Source organism: Schistocerca gregaria, chromosome 5, assembly GCF_023897955.1.
Source record: "Schistocerca gregaria isolate iqSchGreg1 chromosome 5, iqSchGreg1.2, whole genome shotgun sequence".
In the NCBI taxonomy this organism is placed as follows: Eukaryota; Metazoa; Arthropoda; class Insecta; order Orthoptera; family Acrididae; genus Schistocerca; species Schistocerca gregaria.
The window spans coordinates 665108096-665135650 of record NC_064924.1 but is presented as its reverse complement, the minus strand read 5'-3'; the positions used below and the strand labels follow the sequence as shown (position 1 = coordinate 665135650).

General features: G+C 44.0%; 1 protein-coding gene across 2 annotated transcripts in view; it reads left to right on the top strand.

The window, feature by feature from the left end:
* LOC126272437 (tensin) overlaps nt 1-27555 on the top strand; it is a 2382193-nt gene that overhangs the window by 1523226 nt on the left and 831412 nt on the right. Inside the window, exon 2 of one of the 2 annotated variants that reach the window (XM_049975309.1) lies at nt 11398-11640. The exons of the other annotated variant lie outside the window; for it this stretch is intronic. Within the exon in view, the coding sequence (XP_049831266.1) occupies nt 11398-11640 (243 nt within the window). The remainder of the gene's footprint in view (nt 1-11397; nt 11641-27555) is intronic. 2 annotated transcript variants of the gene reach the window in all.

Below are 27555 nucleotides of genomic sequence, written 5' to 3'. Positions count from 1 at the left end.
TGCGAGGTGAAGGTCTTTCTGGTCTTGTCTCATGACCCATGGGACGAACTTAGAGGCAACACGATGCATTCCAAGATGCTGTGTCAGGATATCATGACATGATCCAGCTGAAATTTTACGTTCTTCTGCAATCTCTCACACAGTCAGTCTTCGATTATTATACACTAAGTTCCCTCACTTTCCTGAGGTGTCCTGAACGAAGGTCATCTTTAACTTCCGTCCGGCCGTTTTAAAACCGTGTGAATCATTCGTAACATCGAGTATGTCGTAGGCTCATCGCCGTAGGCTTCGTGTATCATTTGAAGTGTCTTTGTAATGTTTTTAGTTTCACGCAAAGTTTAACGCTCTAATTCTGCCATTGCGAAATTCTCCAGCTGTTTGACACAACGCTCTACTCAGTACAGCACTGAACAATAACTAACAGGCATGTAACAATGAAACTTCCGGTAGCTACACATTAAACAAAGCCGTGTGCAGGGATTTGAGCCGCATTTCGGTCAAACACAAAATAGGCGCGAAATTACGAATGTTCCGGATTTTTTTTAACAGGCCTCGTACTACCTCATTTTTGAAACTTCGTTGTGCGAAAGAGTGCCGTTAGTCACTGCGGAGTTTGTGCCTCACGTGGTATTAGTTGTTCTGCAAAAGAAAAGGATATGAGGTGGCCACACACCACAAGAGACAAGACAGATGCTCAATGCAGTTCGCACTATTGGTCACAAACGTCAGATTGGCATGACGTTTACTACATGCTTGACTATGCCGATTATTAGTACTGTACCACAGCCGCACGAAATAGGTACGAGTAATGCCATCTGCTATGGAACAGACACGTTGTTGCACATAATTACTTACAGGCAATGATGGACGACTCGAAACGTAGTACTAGGTAGCAGAGGTACAGTGCTATATTCATAACAATTAATGGTAGAGATTTCACCATGCGGGAAAGAAGGATAACAGACAAAAATAGCGTTCCTGTTCGACTCAAATCAGACTTCCAACATAAAGTGACTCACAGTGAGGAATGTGCTGTCCTCGAACACTAATGCTCACTTTGCACCTGCTATTCATGCTGGCTATCAAACTGTTGAGGAGTCCTTGGGGATATTGTCCCACTCCTCTCTCAAGGCGGTTTCCAGTTCTTGCACGGCTCGTGGACGGGGTGTCTGTCGAGAATCACGTGTACCAACAGCATGCTCTATGCCGCCACCTGTGGCCGAGCGAGCGGTTCTAGGCGCTTCAGTTCGGAACCGCGCTGCTGCTACGGTCGCAGGTTCGAATCCTGCCTCGGGCATGGATGTGCGTGATGTCCTTAGGTTAGTTACGTTTAAGTAGTTCTAAGCCTAGGGGACTGATGAACTCAGATGTTAAGTCCCATAGTTCTTAGAGCCATTTGATCCATTTTTAGAGCATGTTCTATAGGGTTTAGTTCCTGGGAATACGTGGACCACTCCATGTGTTCAGTATCTTCATTTTCCCATGTGGCCGACACCTCAGCGATCCTATCTGGTTGACACTACAATAGATGATAATCGGACGGAACCAAGTCTGGAGAGAAGCCGCATGCCCTAGAGTTTAATAACTGAACGCCTCGATCATTTCTCTGACCCCTTTTGCTTTGTCTGACGGGGCGTTATCATGGAGCAATATGACATCATATTTCCTTTTTCCACATTCCGCTCGTTTTTCACGTAGTGCTCGATTTAAATCGATCGTTTGCTGCTGGTAGCAATCAGTGTTGCTGGTCTCACCTGGTTTTAGCTGCTCATAATAGATGACGCCCTTCTCATCCCAACAAAAACAGAGCATTGTCTTCTTTCCAAAGCGATTTGGTCTTACAGTGGATGTCTTTGGTTTGCCTGGATTCGCCCACGTTTTATGAAGCGTAGGATTCTCAAAATATATCCATTTTTCATCACCTGCCACTATTCGATGGAGAAACTACTTTCTTTTGTATCTGGCGAGCAGCATTTCACAAGTGGTCTTTCGATTTGCTTGGTGTCTCTCATTCAGTGCACGCGGAACCCATTTTCCCACTTTCTGCGCCTTTCCCGTAGCTTTCAACCGAAGACAAACGGCTTTTTGCGTCACATTCAATTGTTCCGCGAGTTCCTGATGAGTCTGAGTATCATCATCTTCTAGTAGGGCCTGCAATTCGTTGTCTTCCAACGTTTTCGGTCGTTTCCCGAGCTCTCCGTTTCTTACGTCAAAATCACCACTCCTGAATTTTTTGAACCACTCAAAACACTGTGTTTTCCCAACTGCGTTACCTAAACGCGACTCATGTCTTCTCCTCACAGCTTCATTCCGCCAAGTACCTCATCTCGTACCTTCCAAATTCAGTTGTAATCTACCAGGAAGTTTGATATCAGTGCACACACTGCCGCAGAGTGAAAAATTCATTCTCGACTTCATTATTTTTTGAACAACTTAAAACAGTGTGTCTTCCCAAGAGCATGTTCTCCGAAAGCATCGAAATGCATTCGATGCGATTCTGCAGCAGTTTTCTTCAAATGATAACAGAAAACCAATGGCGTCCGCAAATCGTAGTTCGAAGGCACAAAACTCTACATGTTTACAGCTTTGAAACGGAGACCGATGTATGGAACTTGGGTTACTGTGTGTTGACATTCGTCGTGAGTCGTTACAGAAAGCAGGTGGCGCTGCAGACGCGGTCTCACCGGCCTTACACTGACAGGTGGTGCCATCTATATCGAAATTCCTGTTTTGTGCTTCCACGCGTTGTACGACAGTGAGGAGAGTTTGGCTACGAGCGGTGCAGCAACTGTCATCATAGCAAATGTGGACAGGAGCAGAAATTATTAATTAACAAGTTACTCACAGTAAACAAAAGATTTACTTAACTTATATTTTCCAAGCAAACGAAGACTGAATAGAAATAATGCAGCAAGAAACAAGAGTCCAAGTAATCAGTGCCAATAAGGAAGAGTCTCGCTGTACTACGTACAAACTGTGATGTCTGAGAGTATCGGCTTCTAGAGCAAGTGGGGTGAGCAGCAAAAGGCGCTCTTGATACAGAGCTACCGGAGGACTGGCTCAGCGGGCGTGCTTCATCGGATCCGGCAGATCCCACATGACTGCTATCAGCATTGGACAGAAACTTGCAATTTTGTTGCCAATTGTGATATGATGGGGAGTGGTATCGATACGTGAGCACGACTGCTTTCATCCCCCATCCATTCGTAATCTGCGCTGGTGCTCCATCTGTAAGGAGCGTGATGTTGACGAGTTTTAAAGGGATGTCCAATCTTCCTTGCTTCTTCCTTTTTGGGGAGCGTCTTGGAGTCGATTTGCAGTCGAGGGCGGTTTTCTGATTAAGTGACACGACAGCACTTGACATTCCAGGAGGCGCAGCTGGACGATTGTAGCGGAGGACTGATCGCGAAGCTGGTCCGACGTGAGTTCTGACAAGGGGTCGGAGCTCAACGTCCGCAGACGGGACACGCTGCGGGCGACGGACGAGCGGCCGATGTTTGCGCAACGGCCGCGGCGGCCATTAGCAATGCTGATGGCACATTGTGAGTGTAATGCGTCGCCACGTGTGCCATGTGCGTGACCGGCGCCGGACGCCGCTCGCCGCCCGCCCTGGTGGACGGACGGTGACAGATTGCGAGTCGACGACGCGCCGTGCTGGCTGGCTCACGAGCCGCCGACACCGGGCCGTCGTGCTGCGGCCACAATGCGGCCATTCAGCGCCTGCGACGCCACAGCTACGTCCCGGCGCGGGGCTCTGACGTATCTCCAGCGTACATCATCCGGCCGCGCTTGTGGCGCAGACTTGCGATAAATCTCCAATTGGTGCCTCTTCGAGATTCTCGGAAGGGCTCTGAAAGGCGCGCGACCGCCAACAAATTCGATCCTAATGTATCTGCACACCATTCGCTACCGCTATCCTTCACCTCCGTCGGGAATACACTGCTGTCGCATCGCGTCGTTTTGTATTGAACACCGAATTTCCTACGGTCGCTACGCCGTCTTCCAATACGACTGTACGAATGCCAAATACAACCGCCATGTCGCATCAGTTTCATCAGCCGCATGAACAATTCTGTTTTCCCTGATTACAAGAATATAAGAAAGTAATATAAAAATGCAGTAAATGAAGCACGCAAAAAGGAGCACGAACGTCTCAAACATGAGATCTACAGCAAGTGAAAAATGGCCAAGCAGAGATGGCTAGTGGACAAATGTAAGAATGTAGAGGCTTATATCACTAGAGGTAAGATAGATAATGCCTACAGGGAAATTAAAAAGACCTTTGGAGAAAAGAGAAGCACTTGTATGAATATCAAGAGCTCAGATGGAAACCCAGTTCTAAGCAAAGAAGGGAAAGCAGAAAGGTGGAAGGAGTATATACAACGTCTTGAGGACAGTATTATGGAAATGGAAGAGAATGTAGATGAAGATGAAATGGGAGATATGATACTGCGTGAAGAGTTTGACAGAGCACTGAAAGACCTGAGTCGAAACAAGGCCCCGGGAGTAGACAACATTCCGTTAGAGCTACTGATAGCCTTGCGAGAACCAGGCCTCACAAAACTCTACCATCTAGTGAGCAAGATGTATGAGACAGGCAAAATACCCTGAGACTTCAAGAAGAATATAATAATTCCAATCCCAAAGAAAGCAGGTGTTGACAGATGTGAAAATTACCGAACTATTAGTTTAATAAGCCACGGCTGAAAAAAAAACTAACACAAATTCTTTACAGACAAATGGAAAAACTGGTAGAAGCCGACCTCGGGGAATATCAGTTTGGATTCCGTAAAAATGTTGGAACTCGTGAGGCAATACTGGCCCTACGACTTATCTTAGAAAATAGATTAAGGAAAGGCAAACCTACGTTCCTAGCATTTGTGGACTTTGAGAAAGCTTTTTACAACTGGAATACTCTCAAATTCTGAAGGTGGCAGGGGTAAAATACAGGGAAAGAAAGGCTATTTAGAATTTGTACAGAAACCAGATAGTAGTTATAAGAGTCGAGGGTCATGAAAGGGAAGCAGTGGTTGGGAAGGGAGTGAGACAGGGTTGTAGCTTCTCCACGATGTTATTCAATCTGTATATTGAGGAAGCGGTGAAGGAAACAAAAGAAAAACTAGGAGTAGGAATTAAAATCCACGCAGACAAAATAAAAACTTTGAGGTTCCCCGATGACATTGTAATTCTGTCAGAGACAGCAAAGGACTTGGAAGAGCAGCTGAACGGAATGGACAGTGTCTTGAAAGGAGGATATAAGATGAACATCAACAAAAGCAAAACGAGGATAATGGAATGTAGTCGAATTAAGTCGGGTGATGCTGAGGGAATTAGATTACGAAATGAGACACTTAAAGTAGTGAAGGAGCTTTGCTATTTGTGGAGCAAAATAACTGATGATGGTCGAAGTAGAGAGGATTTAAAATGTAGAGTAGCAATAGCAAGGAAAGCGTTTCCGAAGAAGAGAAATTTGTTAACATCGAGTATAGATTTAAGTGTCGGGAAGTATCTTCTGAAAGTATTTGTATGGAGTGTAGCCATGTATGGAAGTGAAACGTGGACGATAAATACTTTGGACAAGAAGAGAATAGAAGCTTTGGAAATGTGGTGCTACAGAAGAATGCTTAATATTAGATGGGTAGATCACATAACTAATGAGGAGGTATTGAATAGAATTGGGGAGAAGAGGTGTTTGTGGCACAACTTGATAAGACGAAGGGACCGGTTGGTAGGACATGTTATTAGGCATCAAGGGATCACAAATTTAGCATTGGAGGGCAGCGTGGAGGGTAAAAATAGTAGAGGGAGACCAAGAGATGAATACACTAAGCAGATTCAGAAGGATGTAGGTTGCAGTAGGTACTGGGAGATGAAGCAGCTTGCGCAGGATAGAGTAGCATGGAGAGCTGCATCAAACCAGTCTCAGGACTGAAGACCACAACAACAAGAAAGTCCTCGATTGCTTGGAAAAATATAAGTTAATAAATATAGGTTAATGTATCACAATTGGTTTCTATGATAGTCATCAATTTTAATAAGTCTGCTACATGCATTTTACCTAATGTGTTTTTATCAGATTATGTTTTTTGCGTAAATGATGACTACATCTAAGTAAGCCCACAGGAGCGACATCTAGGGAGGATGTAGGCAAACAGGTTTCTGGTTGCTAATGTACTTCAGTAGCCTGTTCCAGTAATCACTATGTGAACGATGTGGCCTATTCTACACCTTACTTTAGATCCATGTGACGATGCTGTGCTGATTATATTTATATGTTTTGCCGATGCCATTATGGCTTTATCACTTTAGGACGTGGTGTAAATAAGGTTCGTTACACCATATTTTAGCTGTACATTTCCCTGATTGTATGACAGTATATAGTGATACATATTGCTGTTTTATGTTGAAAGACACACTGCTCACTAGATGTATATATTTATATATTGTAGATCTGAGGATGGTTATTACGGACTGAAACCGGTCATTGCCTAAAGAACTGATATTGTGATCAGAGACTGGAATAAAAAACATTTGAAATATAAGTTAAGTAAATCTTTTGTTTACTGTGAGTAACTTATTAACTAATCATTTCTGCTCCCTTCCTACGATGACAGTTGCTGCACCTCTAGTACACCACCTCTCCTTATTGTGGTACAAGGTGTGGAAGTAAGAAATCGGAATTTTCCTATAGCTAGTGTAAGGGCCGTGAGACTGCGTCTGCAGCGCCACCTGCTTTCTGTAACGGCTGACGACGTATGTCAGCACACAGTCCGTTTCAAACCTGTAAACATATCGAGCTTTGTGCCTACGAACTAAGATTTGCGGACAGCATTGGTTTTTCTGTTATCATTTGAAGAGAACTGCAAAAAAAAAAAAGAGAAAAGAAAAGCTCTGAGCACTATGGGTATGGGACTTAACATCTGAGGTCATCAGTCCGCTAGAACTTAAAACTACTTAAACCTAACTAACCTAACTGCGGCCGTAGCGGTCTCGCGGTTCCAGACTGCAGCGCCTAGAGCCGCACGGCCGCTTCGGCCGGCCCGGAGACATCAAATATGTGTTAACTGTAACGCTCCTAAAATCACTAGCGCGGTTCTGCCTCCGAGACGCGGATAATTACACTGCTGAAAGATGTCATCGCCGTCGGGAAAGACATCAAGCGTGAAGAAATGCACGTGGTTTGCATCTGTCAGCGTGTCTTCCATTAGACCCACTAGTTCGATGCAAGAGCAGGAGAATGTCTTCCGTAGCAAATACCGCTCCCACTAGCCTGTGTGAGAGGCGAGCTGCACATTTCGAGCCGCCGATGGCGGTGTTTGTGGAAACGACTATCGACCTAATGTCAGAGAAATGTGATTCACCTGAAGAGCCGACACGGATCTACTGATCGACGGTGCTCACTGCAATCATAACTGAAGATGTCGCTGGGTCAAGATCGAACACATAGAGGTATTCTGCTGCAGACCTCCATGTTCAACAATCGAAACACCTGTGTCCAAAGTACGTAAATATAATTCAACACTTCTAAAAAGAAAGTAGTTAATTTGGTAAAATACACGATTGTGAACACCCCTCACACTTGGAATATTTTGAAATATCAAAACAAATAATATTTCCTGCGGGAGCCAATATTTTGGAGTACATATAAGAATTAACGTATTTATCCATCGAGATTTTAAAGCAAGCGTTTTGATGTCGTGCTGTGTACTTACTCTAAGAACATCGGACACTTCTTGAGTAGAGATGAGTGATCGTAAGACTCTTGTTCTTGTTCCGTGAACAGTCGTTGACGTCCAACCATTCAACGCATAGTGATAGTTTCACTGTGTTTCCGCCTCCTTCCGTAAGCGCTCACGCAGTTGCAGGTGAGCGTTCCAACACCTTCGCCGTTCTCGAGATACTCGCTAACAGGCTCTGAGTAATAATAATTTGTCCTTTAGTCACTTAACTCAATGGATTTCCCCATTTGCAGCTCATATCTTCGCTAGTGTGATCCCCCGTCCGTGCCTACTCCGTTTACATACTTTTTTTAACGTGTCTCGTGCCCGAAACGCCCCGAACGTCGCGTTGGGCACTGTCGTGATGTTTTCGTTTATCACTGTGAACGGTGCTCTAACTCTATCCGTTCGTAGGCCACACTAACACTGTGCCTACATGTCGGTGCTTATAGACACACATCGGAGTCACGCTGGGTTGCTTATGCGCTGCAGCAATGCGCTCAAACGGAAACTTTTTGACTACCCCTTATAGTTACAAAAAGTCCGCTGTTAACATAAATCTCCTCGTAACCATTTCTCGTTCAGAGCTTTAAAAGTAATTGCTATTAGGCACCGTCCTACGTCGTGCATGCAAAGTGGCTGTTAAAATTTCTTCTTCTGCCTGACCTAGTTGCGTTATCAGAAATGTCAAGGGCTCGATATGGCGAGTGTTTCAAAACAGCCCGCTGGGTAACAGCGCAATGGGCATGGCGCTCTCTTTTTTTTTTCATACTGTGCCAGCAGATAACAGAAAAAAAGGCGGAGTGGAGATATACGGCGGCACGCTGTGTCACGTCATGAAATAGAATAGCTTGCAACTCGACGCCGCCAGCTTTCGCCACGGAAGACCTGTCAGTTCCTGGCGTTTTTAAACTTTCGTTGATATCTTTTCTCAGTATAGAGGTCTAAAGTACGGAAATATAATTCAACATTCCTAAAAAAAATGAAAAATCACAGTAATTAATTTGTTGCTGGCCGCGGTGGCCGTGCGCTTCTAGGCGCTGTAGTCTGGAACCGCGGCACTGCTACGGTCGCAGATTCGAATCCTGCCTCGGCCATGGATGTGTGTGATGTCCTTAGGTTAGTTAGGTTTAAGTAGTTCTAAGTTCTAGGGGACTGATGACCGCAGAAGTTAAGTCCCATAGTGCTCAGAGCCATTTTGAACCAATTGATTTGCTATGATACACGATTGTGAACACCTCTCACACTGGAAATAGTTTGAAAAATCAAACCAATATTTTCTACGGGAGCCAATATTTTGGAGTACATTTAAAACTTGAACTTACTTATGTATCGAAATATTAAAGAAGATAAGTTTATGTGGTGCTGTGTGCTTATTTTAAGAACATCGGACACTTCTTGAAAAGAGGAGAGTAATCGAACGATTCTTATAGATTTGCAGTGAAACTTTGCATAAAGAGATATTAAATGTGCTAAATCTGATGACCAACTATTGGAACAAATTGCAATTCACGACCCATGTTCCATGTGATACTAATTGCATTATGTGCCGAATAAAATGATGCAATTGGTAAGATATAATGCTAGTAGGCTAGACTCCTTTAGGAGGTTTTTTTCTGGTTCAGTTCAAACGAATGTCAGGATGATTCCTCAAAAAGATCTTCGTAGCTTCTTCTCAGCGTTTTTCCTTGACTTTCTGTGCTCTGTCTCTAATGTTGCGGATTTTACTAATTACACTGTCTACCCTATTGAATTAGGCAAGCAAAGAGGAAAAATCAGAATGTAACCACGTTTGATCGGTCTTCCGTCGCAGTGACTGTCGTCTACAGAAGTAGAACTCCCTTATCCGTCACAGCATAACGGGTTATTAGCAGTGAGACAACGGTCTCTAGAGCAACAAAAGGAAGAACACTGGAAAAACTTGTAACATGCATCTCATGCCTTGGTCATATTTTGTACTGATCTTGAAAACATACGTTGCTCCTAAGGTGTCATCTGCCGTACAATGCCTTTCATTCTCTTCGGTTGCGCGTTTCTTCCCATTAACCATGATAGAGCCCTCATTTAACTTTTATCTGAACATTTTCGTCTCACTCCTATTTTCGACATTACTATTTGTGACATGTATACAGTAAGGTACCAAAAAATTTTATCATGCAATATACGTTTGAAATCAGAACCATTTTGACCTTGAGAAAAGGCTCTAGGAGATTAGGTGGTAAATTTCTTGAGAAAAACATCGTTTCCTGTTCCATAAATTGCCAGGCTGCATGCGTGTGGTGGCGCAGGAAGTGCTTTCATTTCCAACAGTGAAGATCGTCTGCAATACCTCACACAATCATTTTAAAATTGGAAAGCTAGAACATGTGTTAACTTTAGTACCCCAGAAAACGAACTGATGTCAAGGAAATCAGACTTTCGTTTTCAAATTGTTTGTCGCACGTTTGGCCTTCTTCAGCCTTGATAATTTATACTATCTAATTAAAAATACACCGATCCTCAATCAGCGGGCAGATTCATCTCTAATTAATCAGGAGTGTGAAAACATAGCCTTATAGAAGGTTTCAATAATCTGTACTTCAGTGATGTTGTGGTGGCAAAGTTCTGAATGAAATGGTGACTTCGTCGCTGGCAGGGGACAGCTAGGTTGGTATCCCACCAGTATCTGTGGTGGCTCCAGGCACGTTTAGGGCATGGAGTTTCATTGAATGGGGCAGAATTTTTCTTCAGTGATGAGTACAGATTCGAACTGAGCCTCGAAGACCAGAGAAGACGTGTCTGGAGATGCCCTGGATAGCAGTGAGATAGCAACTTGAGTGCCGCCCGCTATACGGCCCGACAACAAGTGGTGGTGATCTCTGGTGACTGTTTTTTTGTATCAGAACCTCTTTGGTTGCCATCCACAGCACCCTTACGGCACAACAGTACGTCGACGATATTCTACGTCGCGTTTTGTTGTCCTTCATAGCAAGCAATCCTGGGCTTACATTTCAGCAAGATAACGTCCGCCCGCACATTGCGAGAGATTTAACTGCTTGTCTTCGTGCCCTACCTTGGCCAAGATGGTCGCCGGATGTGATTATGGGTAGGTCTCTCCAACAATCGCGGAATTTTGATGATGTGACGCACCAGTTCGACAGCATTTGGCACGATGTCCCCCAGGAGGACATCCAGAAACTCTGAGTCAATGGCAAACCGAATAACTGCTTGCGTAAGGGCCAGAGGTGGACTTGCTCAATTCGTATAGCTCTTTCTCTTGAAAAAACGATCCATTTTTTCTGAAAATTTTTGTCTGTACATGTACATGGCAACTACTGATTTCCATCCCATTCGGATAAGTCCTTCATGGTGCGCCTTTTTCGTGTCTTAAAGTGTATTTAACTGAAGAACAAACTCATAAAAACACACACACACACACACACACACACACACACACACACACACACACACACACACACACACACACACACACAGAAAGAAGGATACCCGCAAGGATTAGTGTTGGTACCAAAGTTTATGCTCGTCTGTTGCTTTTCTTTTTTTTTTTTTTTTTAACCATCTCCCTCCTGTTAATCGTCAATCACTTCTGGAAGACCGCGAGAGGTGTCTGAGACACGGAGGGTTTGCAGCCTACGTGGGTAGCGAAGTGTGGGCGCTGACGGCAGGGGGTCCTTTGCAGGACAGGCCGACAGCGCGCGAAAGATTCGAGGACACGTCCCTCCGCATCCACCGGCAATGGCAGGAGCGCAGGCTGGCCACCTTCCCGAGCGTGGCCGCGGCCTTCTTGAAAGATGACCCGTCAGGCGCCTGCGAGGCGCCGGGCTGTGCGGCCGCCGCGACCACAACCACAACCACAACCACAACCACGGCGACGGCTGAAAGCCGGGACGCGGCAGCCGCCTGCAACAGCCACCTAACGCCGGTAAGGTGTCAGCACTGCATGGGACCCCTCACTACCACCACAGCCCCTACCACAGACACCTAACGCGTCGTGTATGTGCTGCAGCGCCACCGTATGTATGTCCTGGCTGCTTAGCTGATCGTTGCTCACTGTAATGCACCCTGCTCCGTGGGTACCCGATGTCTCGTTCAGTGTGCTCGCTTTGTTTACTAACACACCTTTCACCCCCTCTCAGCTACCGTGAACTTTGTTTTACTAACAGATATTTTAAAAAGTTCTCCAATATCGTCTACTAACCCATACTTTTGACTATATCCCATCGTTCGGTCCTTCCATAGCACAGTTTGTTAAATTCGGTTTCAATAAGCGCATGTCTCGTGTCTGTGTGAATGTTACTAACTCGCTTTCCCGTGAGATATCATGGAAACAACTCATATAGATTCCTCTACTTCTCCCTCTAGCTCGCAAGCCAACAGTCTAGTTTCCCTTTTTGGTATTCCAGTTGTAGATGAAAGCTCATAAAGGAATCAAGATGGATTCCGAAATCAACGATCGTGTGAAACCCAGCTCGCTCTGTTCGTCCACGAGGCCCAGAAAATTTGTGGTAAGTTCCTATGGAACCAAACTGCTGTCCCTAAGCTTACACACTACTTAATCCAACTTATATATATATTTCACCGGGTGATCAAAAAGTCAGTATAAATTTCAATACTGAATAAATAACGGAATAATGTAGATAGAGAGGTACAAATTGAGACACATGGTTGGAATGACGTGAGGTTTTATTAGAACCAAAAAAATACAAAAGCTCAAAAAATGTGCGACAGATGGCTTTTTATCTGATCAGAATAACAATAATTAGCAGAACAAACTAAGACAAAGCAAAGATGATGTTCTTTACTGGAAATCCTCAATATGCCCACCATAATTTCTCAACAACAGCTGTAGTCGAGGAATAATGTTGTAAACAGCACTGTAAAGCTTGTCCGGAGTTATGGTGAGGTATTAGCGTCGGATGTTGTCTTTCATCATCCCTAGAGATGTCGGTCGATCACGATACACTTGCGACTTCAGGTAACCCCAAAGCCAATAATCCATCCAACGTAGTGTCATGTTCTTTGACTTCTGGGAGGCCCTTGACAAAATCTCGCATTACTAATTGATGAACAAAATACGACCGTACGGAGTTTCTGAGCAACAAGAATTAACGCACACAGAACATAGCATGTCACTCTCAACTTGGAGAAGTCTTCAGACTTAAAACTACGCAAGGAAATGCTATGGGACTATTGCTTTTCGCAGGACATGAAATTGAGCTATTAGTAACGCCGACAGCGCCATGAGGTTTTTAATGGAAGATGTTGTTGTATACAGAACAGTCACGGTGGAAAAAAAACGTAGAGAAATACAGGAAGACCTTGCAACTGACCCTCAACATAAACAAATGTAACGTACTGCGAACACACAAACAGAGAGATTGGTTACTGTACGATAGGCAATTACGGTACAATCGTTGGACGCATTCATATTCACGAAATATCGACGAATGTGTTTACGGAGCGATTTAAAGTCAAACAACCATATAAAACTAAAGACTGAGAATCATTGGAAGAATCCTTAGGAAACATGGTCGACCCACAAAGTACGCAACCTGCAAAACTATCACTGGGATATGTACCAGACAGGATTTATGGAGAAAAAAAAGAGAAGATCCAAAGAAGAGCAGCGCGTTTCGTTACAGAGTCATTTAGTAAGTGCGAGAGCGTCACCAAGATGCTCACCAACCCCAGTGGCATATGTTGCAAGAGAGTCGTTGTGCATCACGGTGCTATGGTCGCAGGTTCGAATCCTGCCTCGGGCATGGATGTGTGTGATGTTCTTAGGTTAGTTAGGTTTAAGTAGTTCTAAGTTCTAGGGGACTTATGACCTTAGCAGTTGAGTCCCATAGTGCTCAGAGCCATGCATCACGGTGTGCTTTACTATTAAAGCTCCGAGAATGTATGTTCCTAGAAGAGTCAACCAGTATATTCCTTGCTCCGACGTACATCTCGCTAAAAGGACCACGAAGATAAAATTAGTGAGATTCGAGCCAACATGGAATCTTACTAGCAATCGTTCTTCACCATTATAAGAGGAACGGATGAATTGACTGTGGAACACAAAGTAGCCTCCGCCACACATTGTAAGGTGGCTTACAGAGTCACTGTCTGAATCCATTCCCATCATCTCCCAACTGACCGACTGTTCAGTCTCTAACGACAGAGGCCTTGATGTCGACGATTTGTTTGCTTCAAACTTTCTAGGAGCTATAACCCTAGTTTTCATAATTTTACTATAAAGATTACTTCGTGTGGTGCTTATGATACGAGAACATAATTTTCTTCTTCCGGCATACACACAGATTTTCCAGAGACGCTCTTGCACAGGTCAACAAATCTGTGACGAATTTTGCAACTTTTCTCTTTTATGTTTCTCTCGCTTCCTCAAACCGAGCATGGTTAAAATAGATAATAACAATGCCCATAAATTGATTAATTTTATAAGTACCCGCATTTTCAATAGCTCACAGTTGTCTAGCACTCAAGCGAATAAATGGGTAACTGCCTTCCGCGCGACTACATTACGTGCTCGTTCCACCACAAGTCGCTCCAGGTAAGGGCTCATAGGCATTTGATTGACTGCTCGTGTTGACGAACAGTTTAGGCTCAGTCACCTAATTTGTCTGATGTGTGACATTTGTTTACATTGAACACCAACCAAAATGTGTGCTGCTTACTAAAACTAACAAAAGATGTAGCGTGTGCAGTTGGAGTGGCAACACCTTGTGGTGTGCATGTCTTAGTTCTAGTAAATGATTTTGGAGGGAATTAATTTGAAAGAAAAAGGTTTGTGGTGAAAGGAAAAGGTTTGTGGTAAAGTGAGTAAGCAATCAATCTAATTTTGCTTGAGCGCCATTTGAGGAAAGGGCGATGGAGTAGGTGGCTATTATGGACACTTTCCTGTACTTGTGAAGGGAAACTGACGTAAAAGTGAGCTGAATAAGCAACGTTCAACAGCAGTGACGCGTGGAAGGCAACAGAAGTACCATCTATTAACACAATGGCGTCACCAGAGTACGACAGTCGGCTTGTGTGTCCTCATCGCCTTCCCGTGCGAGTGCATTTTTTGTGACTAAAAAAAATGAGGAAGGTCAAAAATAGGGGAAGCAGAGTGACAAGAAGAAGAATAATAATAATAAGAAGAAACAAGGAAAAGGATTTGGGAAGAGGGGAGAGATGTATGAAAGGAAAGCGTGAGATCTGGATTGGACTGTGTTCGGCAACAGTTCCCTTACACCACTCTCTCCCTCGTACGGAGATCCTCGCGTCTTCTTTTCGACTACTCGACAGAATCACTCATTGTACCAAGTAAGTAAAATCAACAAAAGTGTAAAGAGTGCATTTTGCATTTTTTGTTTTGTATCATACGACAAAAATATTACTGAAATAAGTAGGGTAAGGTGTTCGAATGTGGAATACTTGCCTAATGCGAAATACAAATGTGTTCTCTCTGTGTGAAGGTGCCATTAGTTAGGAAACATTGCACCTGCTGCTGAAGCGAAACTGACGGAGAATGCAGTAACGTTCATTCCTCGACAACGGCCGGTGGTCTTCCTGAAGATGTCACAAGTTTTGAGTTTTTCTGACTTCAAGCTTGAATGGATACTGAAGCTGTATAACGTAAGTAAAATTAATCCACTCTGTAGCGACAAAGAAACTGGTACAGCCAGGCGTATTCAAATACAGAGATATGTAAGCAAGCAGAATACGTTGCTGCAGTCGGTGACGCCTATAAGAGACAACAAGTGTCTGGCGCAGTTGTCAGATCGGTTACTGCTGCTACAATGGCAGGTTATCAAGATTTAAGCGAGTTTGAACGTGGTGTTATAGTCGGCGCACGAGTGATGAGAGGCAGCATCTCCGAGGTAGCGATGAAGTGGGGATTTTCCCATACGACTATTTCACGAGTGTACCGTGAGTACCAGAAATCCGGTGAAACATCAAATCTCCGATATCGCTGCGACCGGAAAAAGATCTTGCAGAACGGGACCAATGACAGCTGAAGAGAATCGTTCAACGAGTCAGAAGTGCAACCTTCCCGTAAATGGCTGCAGATTTCAGTGTTGGGTCATCAACAAGTGTCAGCGTCCGAGCCGTTCAACGAAACATCATCGATGTGGGCTTTCGGAGCCGAAGGCCTACTCGTGTACCCTTGATGACTGCACGACACAAAGCTTTATACCTCGCCTGGGCCCGTCAACAGCGACATTGGACTGTCGATGACTGTAAACATATTGCCTGATCGGACGAGTCTCGTTTCAGATTGTATCGAGCGGATGGTCGTGTACTGGTGTGGAAACAACCGTATGAATCCATGGACCCTGTATGTCAGTAGGGAACTGTTCAAGCTGGTGGAGGCTCTGTAATGGTGTGGAACGTGTGCAGCTGGAATGATATGGGATCCCTGATACGTCTAGATACTACTCTGACAGGTGACACGTACGAAAGCATCCTGCCTCATCACCTGCATCCATTCGTGTCGATTGTGCATTCCGGCGGACTTGGGCAATGGGACACCACACACTTCCAGAATTGCTATAGAGTGGCTCCAGAAAGACTCTTTTGAGTTTAAACACTTCCGCTGGACGCCAAACTCCCCAGACATGAACATTATTGAGCATAATTGGGATACCTTGCAACGTGCTACTCAGAAGAGATCTCCACCCCTTCGTACTCTTACGGATTTATGGATGACATTGCAGGCTTCAGAGTGTCACTTCCCTCCGCCACTACTTCAGACATTAGTCGAGGGCATTCCATGTCGTGTTGCGGCACTTCTGTGAGCTTGCGGGGCTCTACACGATATTGGACAGGTGTACCGCTTTCTTTGGCTTTTCAGTGTATAATTATTATGCTCTGATGAAGGAATAATTATGATGTTCTCCTGCATGTGTTGCTAAGACGCTGCTAAAATCGGTTTGCATGCAGCATGGTAAAAAAAAAAGGCGAAGAATGTTCCTAATGAGCAATACCACTTCGATATCAATGTTGAATATCCCATATTAACAGTAACACTACATGCCAATTACTGTCTTTATATTTTTGCTTATAGAAACTATAATAATTTAATTCTACCATATTCATGACCGTGCTGTGTAAATGGGAAGCGAAGGTACGCCGGTTTCAAAATTACTCAGAATAAATGTTTAGTTTTATTTTTTAAAATTATTTTTTAGCTTTAAATCAAATATTTTGAATAATGATTTCTATAGGGCATACGTGCTGTCTAAGAAAATCCTTTGTCAGTGTTGTGTTTCAGATGGCAGGAAAAATGACGAAACGTAAAGGGTGCCGCAAACATAAACCAGCCATAGAGGTCATGTTGTCCAAAAGGATGAGTTTTTCTAAACCCCAAAATACACTCCTGGAAATGGAAAAAAGAACACATTGACACCGGTGTGTCAGACCCACCATACTTGCTCCGGACACTGCGAGAGGGCTGTACAAGCAATGATCACACGCACGGCACAGCGGACACACCAGGAACCGCGGTGTTGGCCGTCGAATGGCGCTAGCTGCGCAGCATTTGTGCACCGCCGCCGTCAGTGTCAGCCAGTTTGCCGTGGCATACGGAGCTCCATCGCAGTCTTTAACACTGGTAGCATGCCGCGACAGCGTGGACGTGAACCGTATGTGCAGTTGACGGACTTTGAGCGAGGGCGTATAGTGGGCATGCGGGAGACCGGGTGGACGTATCGCCGAATTGTTCAACACGTGGGGCGTGAGGTCTCCACAGTACATCGATGTTGTCGCCAGTGGTCTGAAGATTAAGTGGGTAGATCACATAACTAATGAGGAAGTATTGAATAGGATTGGGGAGAAGAGGAGTTTGTGGCACAACTTGACTAGAAGAAGGGATCGGTTGGTGGGACATGTTTTGAGGCATCAAGGGATCACAAATTTAGCATTGGAGGGCAGCGTGGAGGGTAAAAATCGTAGAGGGAGACCAAGAGATGACTACACTAAGCAGATTCAGAAGGACGTGGGTTGCAGTGGGTACTGGGAGATGAAGAGGTTTGCACAGGATAGAGTAGCATGGAGAGCCGCATCAAACCAGTCTCAGGACTGAAGACCACAACAACAACATCTCTCTTCTGGAACTTGATACTTGATATTCACTCTTCAGTTTTTATGTAGTTATACACGGACAGTTCATAAAAGAGCGGTTGCATTAAGTGTGACGATATTTCCCTCTCAATTACATAGCAGCTTTTAACTCTAACTCATCTCGCAGAGTATCATAACACGTCAGTCATCGTTACAAATACAACACTGGAGTACAAAAGCTTGATGAAACTTGGAACATACACTGAAGAGCCAAAGAAACTGGTACACCTGCCTAATATTGTGCACGCAGAAGTGCCGCAGCACGACGTGGCATGGACTCGGCTAATGTTTGGAGAAGTGCTGGAGGGAACTGACACCATGAATCCAGTGGGACTGTCCATGAATCCATAAGAGTACCAGGGTGTGGAGAGCTCTTCTGAACAGCACGTTGCAGATACGCTCTACAACGTTCGTGTCTGGAGAGTTTGGTGGCTAGCGGAAGTGTTTAAACTCAGAAGAGTTCCTGGAGCCACTATGTAGCAATTCCGAACGTGTGGGTTGTCGCGTTGTCGTGCTGTAATTGCAGCAACAGTAGCTATGCCATTCACGACTCATCCTGGTCACTCGGTTCCCGAGACAGCTTGTCACTTTCGTTGATACGCTCAGTCAATCCGTTTCGTGAAATAAAAAATCAGCACAGCGAAATAGATCGACAGGACGATAACGAGTTATAACAAGTTACCTTATCAGCAGTGACCATTTTTCTCAGCTGACTGTGCTAACCAGAGTGATACGACAACGGAAACACATTGGCTATGTTTAAACTTCCAACGATATGACTTGCACCCTAAAAGTAGTTGCTTTCGAGAACGCACATTAACAACTTCTGGACCTCGCGTTCCGACATCCTTCGCCACCCATGGTAGCTGACTGGTTTCTACACCATAGTCTCCTTTTGTTATATTTAATTTTCGTTCCCGCCTGTAAATGAGTCACTACTTCAATTCCAGAAGACAGAGATTTTCCGTTAGCCTGCCAGCGACGACCGTATGAATGCTTCTACAACCAAAGCCAACGTTACGCTGAATAAAATGTTCCCGGCCTTCCAGGCGCATCAAATAGTTATACATCGGCTACTTTTGGTCGGATGTTTATCAAGAAACAACGAATCTCGTGGAAGCGGGGTAATATTTTATTCAGTCATATTGTCGGAAATCACGCACCCACCATTATGTTGATATATCGACGGTTCTGAACTACAGAATGGACTTCACATTCCAACATGCAAAACAGAAAAGAGGAAAAAAACTGTGACTTTTCTGTAAATGAGCCACTACACGTATAAAACACCATTTGAGCAATCTAATATCTATATGATAGCGACTAAATATTTTAATGTTGTTACAGTAACTATGTCATTATGAGCTAATGAAATATGAAATTAGATACAATATTTCATCAAGGAAATTGACTGTTTTCGATGTTGGAGACTCTACATTTACCTTTAAGACCCTTGGGCCATTCTTCAGCCCTGTATTTAACCAGACGCTCCACGACGTTCAACGCATTCCCCTGATCCAATAACCCTGTTACACTAAAGTGGTCATTGTCTTCGGATGGATAGTACTGCATTTTTCTCAACAATTACACGTTTTGAAGTGTATCTTCCAAAGAAGCACACTTTGTCAAAGCTTTTACCACATGCACATAGGTAATAGGCAACTGAAAAGGAATGTGATAATTTGGACAAACAGATTCTGTCACAAAAAAAAGAAGACACTGACAAATACACGATCTGTCTTTCGTCTTCAGCTCAAGGAGTGTTAATGTGACCTCACAAAGTGTCTTGAACATATTACTTTGCGATTGTTATCATTTTAATTGTGTCTTCTGTGCAATGAATTATCACGCCGTAATTATATGCTGGAAAAAACCCTGAGTTTTTTTAACGTTCTCATTAAGCATGATCAGTAACGAGCGATACGTCACAAACACGACTTTTCGCTACAAAACAATTTTGTACTTCCTTTCTACACATTTCACACGCATTATGCTTCCTTAGTTCAAATTATAAAATTACCTACGGGTTGGCACAGTGGTAGTTCATTGCATACACATTTGTTTAGAGCCCATCCAGCCAAACTGACTTATGATTTCCGTTATTTTCCTACATCAGTCTAGACGAATCATCATACTCGATTTCATCCTCCATTTTTGTCGCCAAGGTGCTGCTACGTCTCTCTCGTAAGCTCGTTGTTGGCGAGACATTAAACTTCAACCTTCCTTGCTTTCAGAATACAATTAAATTGGCATAACAGTTGTGACAACCAACAAAATATGTGACCTATATCATCAACCACCACGCTCAACTATACGATACATAGTAGTGTCGTTACGAAACTGCAAGACGGAACGATTGTCAGATGTAACGTGAAAAACCAGAAAGCTAACAGAAACTCCGTACAGAAAAGCCAAGATGAAAAGTTCTGCAGGCAACGTTTTGATTACAAATTACAGATGCTGAAGTGCTAGAAGGAGGTGTGCATTTTCATCTAGAAGCTGATACAGCGATATGCGCTGAAGGCTGTTCTGTCGTTACCGACCACGTCGTATTGTCAACGCTGGTTTTGCAATCATTCGACATCTGCGGCACACGTGTATTGCGTATTGGGACTGCATTGACCAAGAACCCAGCGTTAATATTCCAGCTGTTTAAGGTTTGAAGCTAGTTCACACTGCGCTCGTGCGTGTCGCCTCCGTCGCTCTCCTGCCTGCTATCTAGCGGCGAGTCGGACTACTGCGTTCCAACCAACGGAGCCTAGGCAACTTATCGAGCACTTCACTTAAGCGGGTTGTATAGTCATAATATGGCAGGGGACAGGGCTTCAACTAGAAGAGTACTCTGTTTCCAACAATGCCATGACAGTAAACGGTCGACGGCCTTTAAGGTATTCAGCTTTTGAAACATAAACTACGATCTTCCTGTTTCCTTAGTTTATCTACGTTTTTTGTGCTATTGCTCAACTTGCAGTTTGTACTCTTGATCCCTTTTTTTAAGGAAATTTTGTAGCAGTTCGCAGACCACTATTTGAACATCTAAATAATTTTAGTCTGCTTTCGTTCAGTGTAATATTCTTTGACGTTCCACCAGACACGTTTTGTGGAATCCTGGCGATAACGTATTTTTCCCATTATCAAATTCTTTTGATGTTTTTATCTTCAGATGAAGGTTCTTCATTGCAACTCAAAATGAATCCGTTGTTTAGAACTATTTCTTAATATTGTGTTCTGTCCACGCCAGTCTGTAACAAAAAACAGGCGGGGGATGTTCCAAACCTTTACAGTCGAAAAACAGAAAATAGTAAACTGAGTAGGTTGAGGTAATGAACTAACGATCGTAAATGAATTATAACTTCATATCAACAACTTAATAATTCATAAACTGTTCGAAATGTCAGCCATCAGTCTCTTAACAGTCGATGCAGCTCGACACACTGGGACCATATTTGGAGAGGACATCAGTGGAATAAATGCAACGAAGTTATTTTCTAGTTCCAAATTGGTTCGTTTTGTATCATCTGGTTCTTCACGTTCAGGGAGACTTTTAGGCATTGGCGAAGACTATTTAATTGCTTTAATTCTGTAATACCTTTGTCAGTATACCTGAGAATTTGCAAATGTGCTAAAGAAATGGCAAAGCGTAAAAAAAAAAGACTACGCGTATCGAATGCCCAAAGGGGAAATAACAAAAATCTGCAACAGGGCACATGTACATCTTTGCTCGTTCCTGTTTGATTGGTTGTACAATTTCATTACTAGATGGGATAAAGAGAAAATTAGGTACTACAAATTTATTTTTGGAAGTGCAGTCAACACTGCTGACATTTGTTACAAATAACTGAAATATTTTGCGGTTGCAGTCGAAGAAAACACGACCCAAAAGGCTGCGCCAGGCTGTCCCACAACCTGACAATGATTGTTCGCACTGTACTGATCAGAGAAAACAAACTGATCAGTGGCCTCACTCTAAGGTCAGAGCATATCGTGCTTACACCTCTCACCTTGCAGAAGTCTTTTTTCTTCTTTTAAGTACCAAAGATTAGTTAATCCCTCGTTGTTATCAGGGACTGAGCTCTCTAAAACATGGTCGCTATTTCACCATTCGTGATCTGTTCGCGATTACGAACCCCCCTTTTTCTATTGTTGTATATTCACTTTTTACACTCAAATTACTTCTGTAATACTCTACATACGTTGCCTTTATACTAAATTTTCCATAGTTGCACCTGTTTTTCACTCAGCAGCACGAAAAATTGTTTTTAATCTAAACATAGCGGAAATTTAGAGACGGATTAGCTTCACTATCTATAGTGTATGCGACCGCTGATCACGCTTAAGAAATAAACGCGAAATGCTTCTGACGTAGAACACTCTCATACTGCAGCATGCTTAAGACAGAAAACATTAGTTGTAATAGTGATACGCACTGAAGGAAAAAATTCCATAACACTAAAAAATGATTAATTTAGGCTAATGAAATTTTCGGAATACATTTGTCTAGGTAACATATTTAAGTTATGGTTCAAATGGCACTGAGCACTATGGGACTTAACTTCTTAAGTCACCAGTCCCCTAGAACTACTTAAACCTAACTAACCTAAGCATATCACACACATCCATGCCAGAGGCAGGTTTTGAAACTGCGACCGTAGCGGTCGCACGGTTCCAGACTGTAGCGCCACCCCGGCCGGCTATTTAACACTGCAAGATCAGATGTTAATGCAAGTGCGAGATAAGCCATTGCAAATGTGAAATGCTGGTACATCAGCAACAGATGTGACTGCCAGAATGTTGAATGCAAGTATGCAAACGCACAGGTGCTGGATGCCAGTTTGTGGGACGGAGTTCCATGCCTGTTGCACTTGGTCGGTCAATGCAGCGAGGGTTACTGTTGTTTGTGGATTACGCTGGAGTTGTCGTCCGATGGTGTCCCACATGTGCTCGATTGGAGACAGATCGGTGGCCTAGCAGGAAAAGAAACATGCCGACACTGTGTCAGCATGTTCCATTACAATAGCGGTATGTGGGCGAGCTTTATCCTGTTGGAAAATACCGCCTACGATGCTGTTCATGAAAGGCAGCACAAGAAGTGGAATCAGCACATTGACGCACGAATTTGCAGGCAAGGTGTGGGGGATAACCACGAGAGTACCTGTGTCCATCATACGAAATCGCACCACAGACCATAACTGGAAGTGTAGGTCCTGTGTGCCTAGCACGCTGACAGGTTGGTCGCAGGCCCTCTCTCGCTTCCCACGCCCGGGTTCCCGGGTTCGATTCCCGGCGGGGTCAGGGATTTTCTCTGCCTCGTCACGGCTGGGTGTTGTGTGATGTCCTTAGGTTAGTTAGGTTTAAGTAGTTCTAAGTTCTAGGGGACTGATGACCTCAGATGTTAAGTCCCATAGTGCTCAGCCCCATTTGAACCATCTGGACAGAACCAGCTTTCATCAGAAAACACAACAGACTTCTGCCCTGCCCTCCATTGAGCTCTCACGTGTCACCACTGAAGTCGAAAACGGCGGTGGTTTGGTGCGAGTGGAATACGCGCTACAGGGCGTCTGGCTCGGAGCTGTCCATGAAGTAACCGATTGGTAACAGTTCGTTGTGTCACTGTGTTACCAGCAGCTTCTCAGATTAGTGCAGCAAATGCATTACGATGTGCCAGAACCATACGCCCAACACCGTGGTCTACCTTCTCGTTAGCACCTTGTGGCTGTCCGTAGCTCAGTCATTTTGCGACCGTACACTTTCGTGGCCAACGCTCCAGGCAATCATGTACAGTGGTTGTATTCCTGCCAAGTCTTTGTGCAATATCGTCGAAGGATTACCCAGCTTCTCGTAGCCTTCTTACACGACTTCGTTCAAACTCGGTGAGATGTTGCTAATGGCATCTATGTCGCCTTACAGTCACGTTGCCTAACATCAACTCACCACTCCCAACCTCAAAGGTAAGTTATTCTCACGACCATTATAGCGTACAGTTAAAGCAAACCTGATTTGCATCTCATAGCGACGCTACCATGGCCACTCTCGGGCGATTGGCACGAAATGTGAGCAGACATTATCTTTGAGATGTAAAAACGCGCCTACCAACTTTCATTTATGCCACACAACTGCTTCCTTGTGTTGCGACTTTTTTTTCGTCCGTGTATTAGCGATCCGCTCCAACGGAAGGTGACCGTGCAGAAAGCATAACCAATGAAATATTTTCGTGACGAAAAGGCTCTTCAAACTTGACTTGCTCCACAGCAGAAGGTTTCCAGTGGATGCTTTTAAAGTGTTGTAGATTGTATGGAAGAATGTGTAATCTACGGTTAATTTCTCTTACATCGAATAACCATTTACTGTAGCAAGTAAGGGAGACACGAATTCAGGAAGGCTCTCTGTTTACAGTAGAACAAAGAATTTACATCGAGGTTTTTAGAGACGTATTACTACTGTAAGTAGGCTGTTTAGGTTTTTTACCGGTAACGCCAGGTTGCGCTATGTATGAGAATCACTTGCTGTGCTATATGCAGTCTGTGGCTGGTTTGCATTGTTGCAATTTGCTATTGTAGTGTTGGGCAGTTGGCTGTTACCAGCGAGTAGCGTTGCGCAGTTGAGCCGCCAGCAGAGGTGGATGTGGGTAGAGAGATGGGGGAGTTTTGAGAGCGTCCACCAGAGACAGTAAATTTGTTAGGCTGGTTGTTATGAACTGATATATATATATAGATAGATAGATTTTTGAACACTATTACGGTAAATACTTTGTTTGTTCTTCATCAAAATCTTTCATTTGCTAACTATGCTATCAGTAGTTAGTGCCTTCAGCAGTTAGAATCTTTTATTTAGCTGGCAGTAGTGGCGCTCGCTGTATTGCAGTAGTTCGAGTAACGAAGGTTTTTGTGAGGTAAGTGATTCATGAAAGGTATAGGTTATTGTTAGTCATGGCCATTCTTTTGTAGGGATTTTTGAAAGTCAGATTGCGTTGCGCTAAAAATATTGTGTGTCAGTTCAGTGTTGATCAGAATAAGTAAAGAGTGAAATGTCTGAGTACGTTCAGTTCTGCTCAGCTGTTTGAAAATCAAATAACGTAAGGGGTTTAGCAGCACAGTAATTCAATAATTTTTCTAAGGGGACGTTTCACTACCTCATTTTCACGGTAATGAGTCATCTGTCACAGCCTTGTAGAAGGAGCTTACGTAACATTGCTCTGAAGCAGTCTAAATTAATCCTGGAACTGAAATTTAAGTCCACCTCAATTATGACATAGTTGGAAGTCCAATATGGACGTTGCTTCACCACGGGAATAAAGAGCCACAGGGGGCCGCCCTTGACGGCTCCTGTTATACACGCTTTGCGACCGTGACGCCTCTTGCTTGAGGTTTCTTCACTGAAGTTCAGCTGACCGTGACGGTCTGCGGGATGACCTCGCTGTCGGCAGCTGTTGCCGCCCCTAACGAAGCGCTAACCCCGCTTTAAGAAGCGCACCCCAGCCAGAGGCAACTCTCGTAGTGCTGTGCTGCTTCGGGCCGCTGCGAATGCCAAATCAACTTACGGCAGACGTCACCCCGCAGCGCCGCAGGGTAATCAGGTAACCCAGTTAGGCTGCAGATCAGCCGTCGCGTGTCGGCTCACCGGTTAAGAGGTACCCTGCGTAAATGAAGGAACGCAGGATAAATGCGAAGACAAAGGAAGTGTGATATATGTTCAGCATATATTTTCAAAATTACTGCCAGTGTACAAGTGCATGTAAAAAGTTCCTAGCATGGCAACAGAAATAAAGAAAAGAGAATATATAAAAATCTAGATTGCTGAAGCAGATAACAATCAGGGTTTCTTGAAATTACTGCAACCAGTCGACTTTTGTTTTGTTCTTCAAATTTTTTACCATTCTATTTACTGTTTCTAACCACCTAGCGATTCATCATCAGACGGTCCGTATTTCTTAACTGTCTGCAGCACTGTGCGAGTCGTGTAGAGCGATTAGTATCAGCAGGTTGGATTTTGGCATATCCAGTCTTCTGGATAACACAATGAATATTTTCCAGTGACTTCAATCGTACTGCACTTCGTACACTTACCCACGGGTAATACGTTCCACGTTATTAACGTCACTGGAAAATATTCATTATGTTTTCCAGAAGACTGGATACGCCCAAATCCAATCAACGGATCCTAATCACTCTACACGACTCCCACAGTGCTGCAGACAATTAAGAAATACGGACCGTCTGATGATGAATCGCTAGGTGGTTCGAAACCGGTAATGGAATAATTTTAAAAAAATTGAAGAACAAAACTAAAGGCGACTCGTTGCAGTAATTTCAAGAAACCTTTATTCATCGCGATCGTAGTGTTCCTCATCCATAATAGATAAACGTTTTAGGTCACAACCAGCTACAGCGGCTACAGCTAGACACATACCAACAATGAAAAACGGCGCAACACGAAGACCTTATCCGAATGAGACGGAAATCGGTAGATGTGACGTACATGTGCAGACAAACAAATGATTCACATTTTCAGAAAAATTGGATAATCTATTTAAGAAAGAGAGCTTCACAAACTGAGCTAGTAAGTAACATCTTGGTCCACTTCTGGCGCCATTATAAACAATTATTCGCCTAGGCATTGATGCGTAGCGTTGTCGCATTTCCTTCTGAAGGATGTTTTTGTTGTTGTCGTCTTCAGTCCAGAGACTGGTTTGATGCAGCTCTCCATGCTACTCTATCCTGTGCAAGCTTCTTCATCTCCCAGTACCTACTGCAGCCTACATTCTCTGAATCTGCTTAATGTATTCATCTCTTGGTCTTCCTCTACGATTTTTACCCTCCACGCTGCCCTCCAGTACCAAATTGGTGATCCCTTGATGCTTCAGAACACTTCCTACCAATCGATCCCTTCTTCTAGTCAAGTTGTGCCACAAACTCCTCTTCTCTCCAATTCTATTCAATACCTCCTCATTAGTTATGTGATCTACCCATCTAATCTTCAGCATTCTTCTGTAGCGCCACATTTCGAAAGCTTCTATTCTCTTCTTGTCTAAACTATAGGAAGGATATCGTGCAAAATTCTGTCCAGTTAACTCGTTAGAGCTTCAAAATCCCGTGACAGTTGGAGGGCTCTGCCAGTAATGCTCCAAACATTCTCAAAAGGGGGGACCCCCCTCGACCTTTTTACAGGAAATGCTTAATATGTCCACCATCGTTCCTCAACAATAGCTGTAGTCGAGGAATAATGTTGTGAACAGCACTGTAAAGCGTGTCCGGAGTTATGGTGAGGCATTGGCGTCGGATGTTGTCTTTCAGCATCCCAAGAGATGTCGGTCAATCACGATACACTTGCGACTTCAGGTAACCCCGAAGCCGATAATCGCACGGACTGAGGTCTGGGGACCTGGGAGGCCAAGCATGACGAAAGTGGCGGCTGAGCACACGATCATCACCAAACGACGCGCACAAGACTGTCTCAGCAGCGTTACTCGTACGCCTTGTGCTCGGTCGGCCACTACGGGGTCTATCGTCTAAACAACCCGTGGCTTCGAACTTCGAAATCATTCTCGCCACAGCTGCATTTGCCAACGGACCTTTACCCGTTATGGCGATAGGATCGTAACGCTGAACTAGCACATTCCCCATTCTGATAATACAGCTTCACTAAAAGCTCCTCTTCAAGTAACGTCAACATGCTGCGACTGCTGGCGCATCTGATTCTCTCTCTCATTACAGCTCCTTTTATACACGATTGT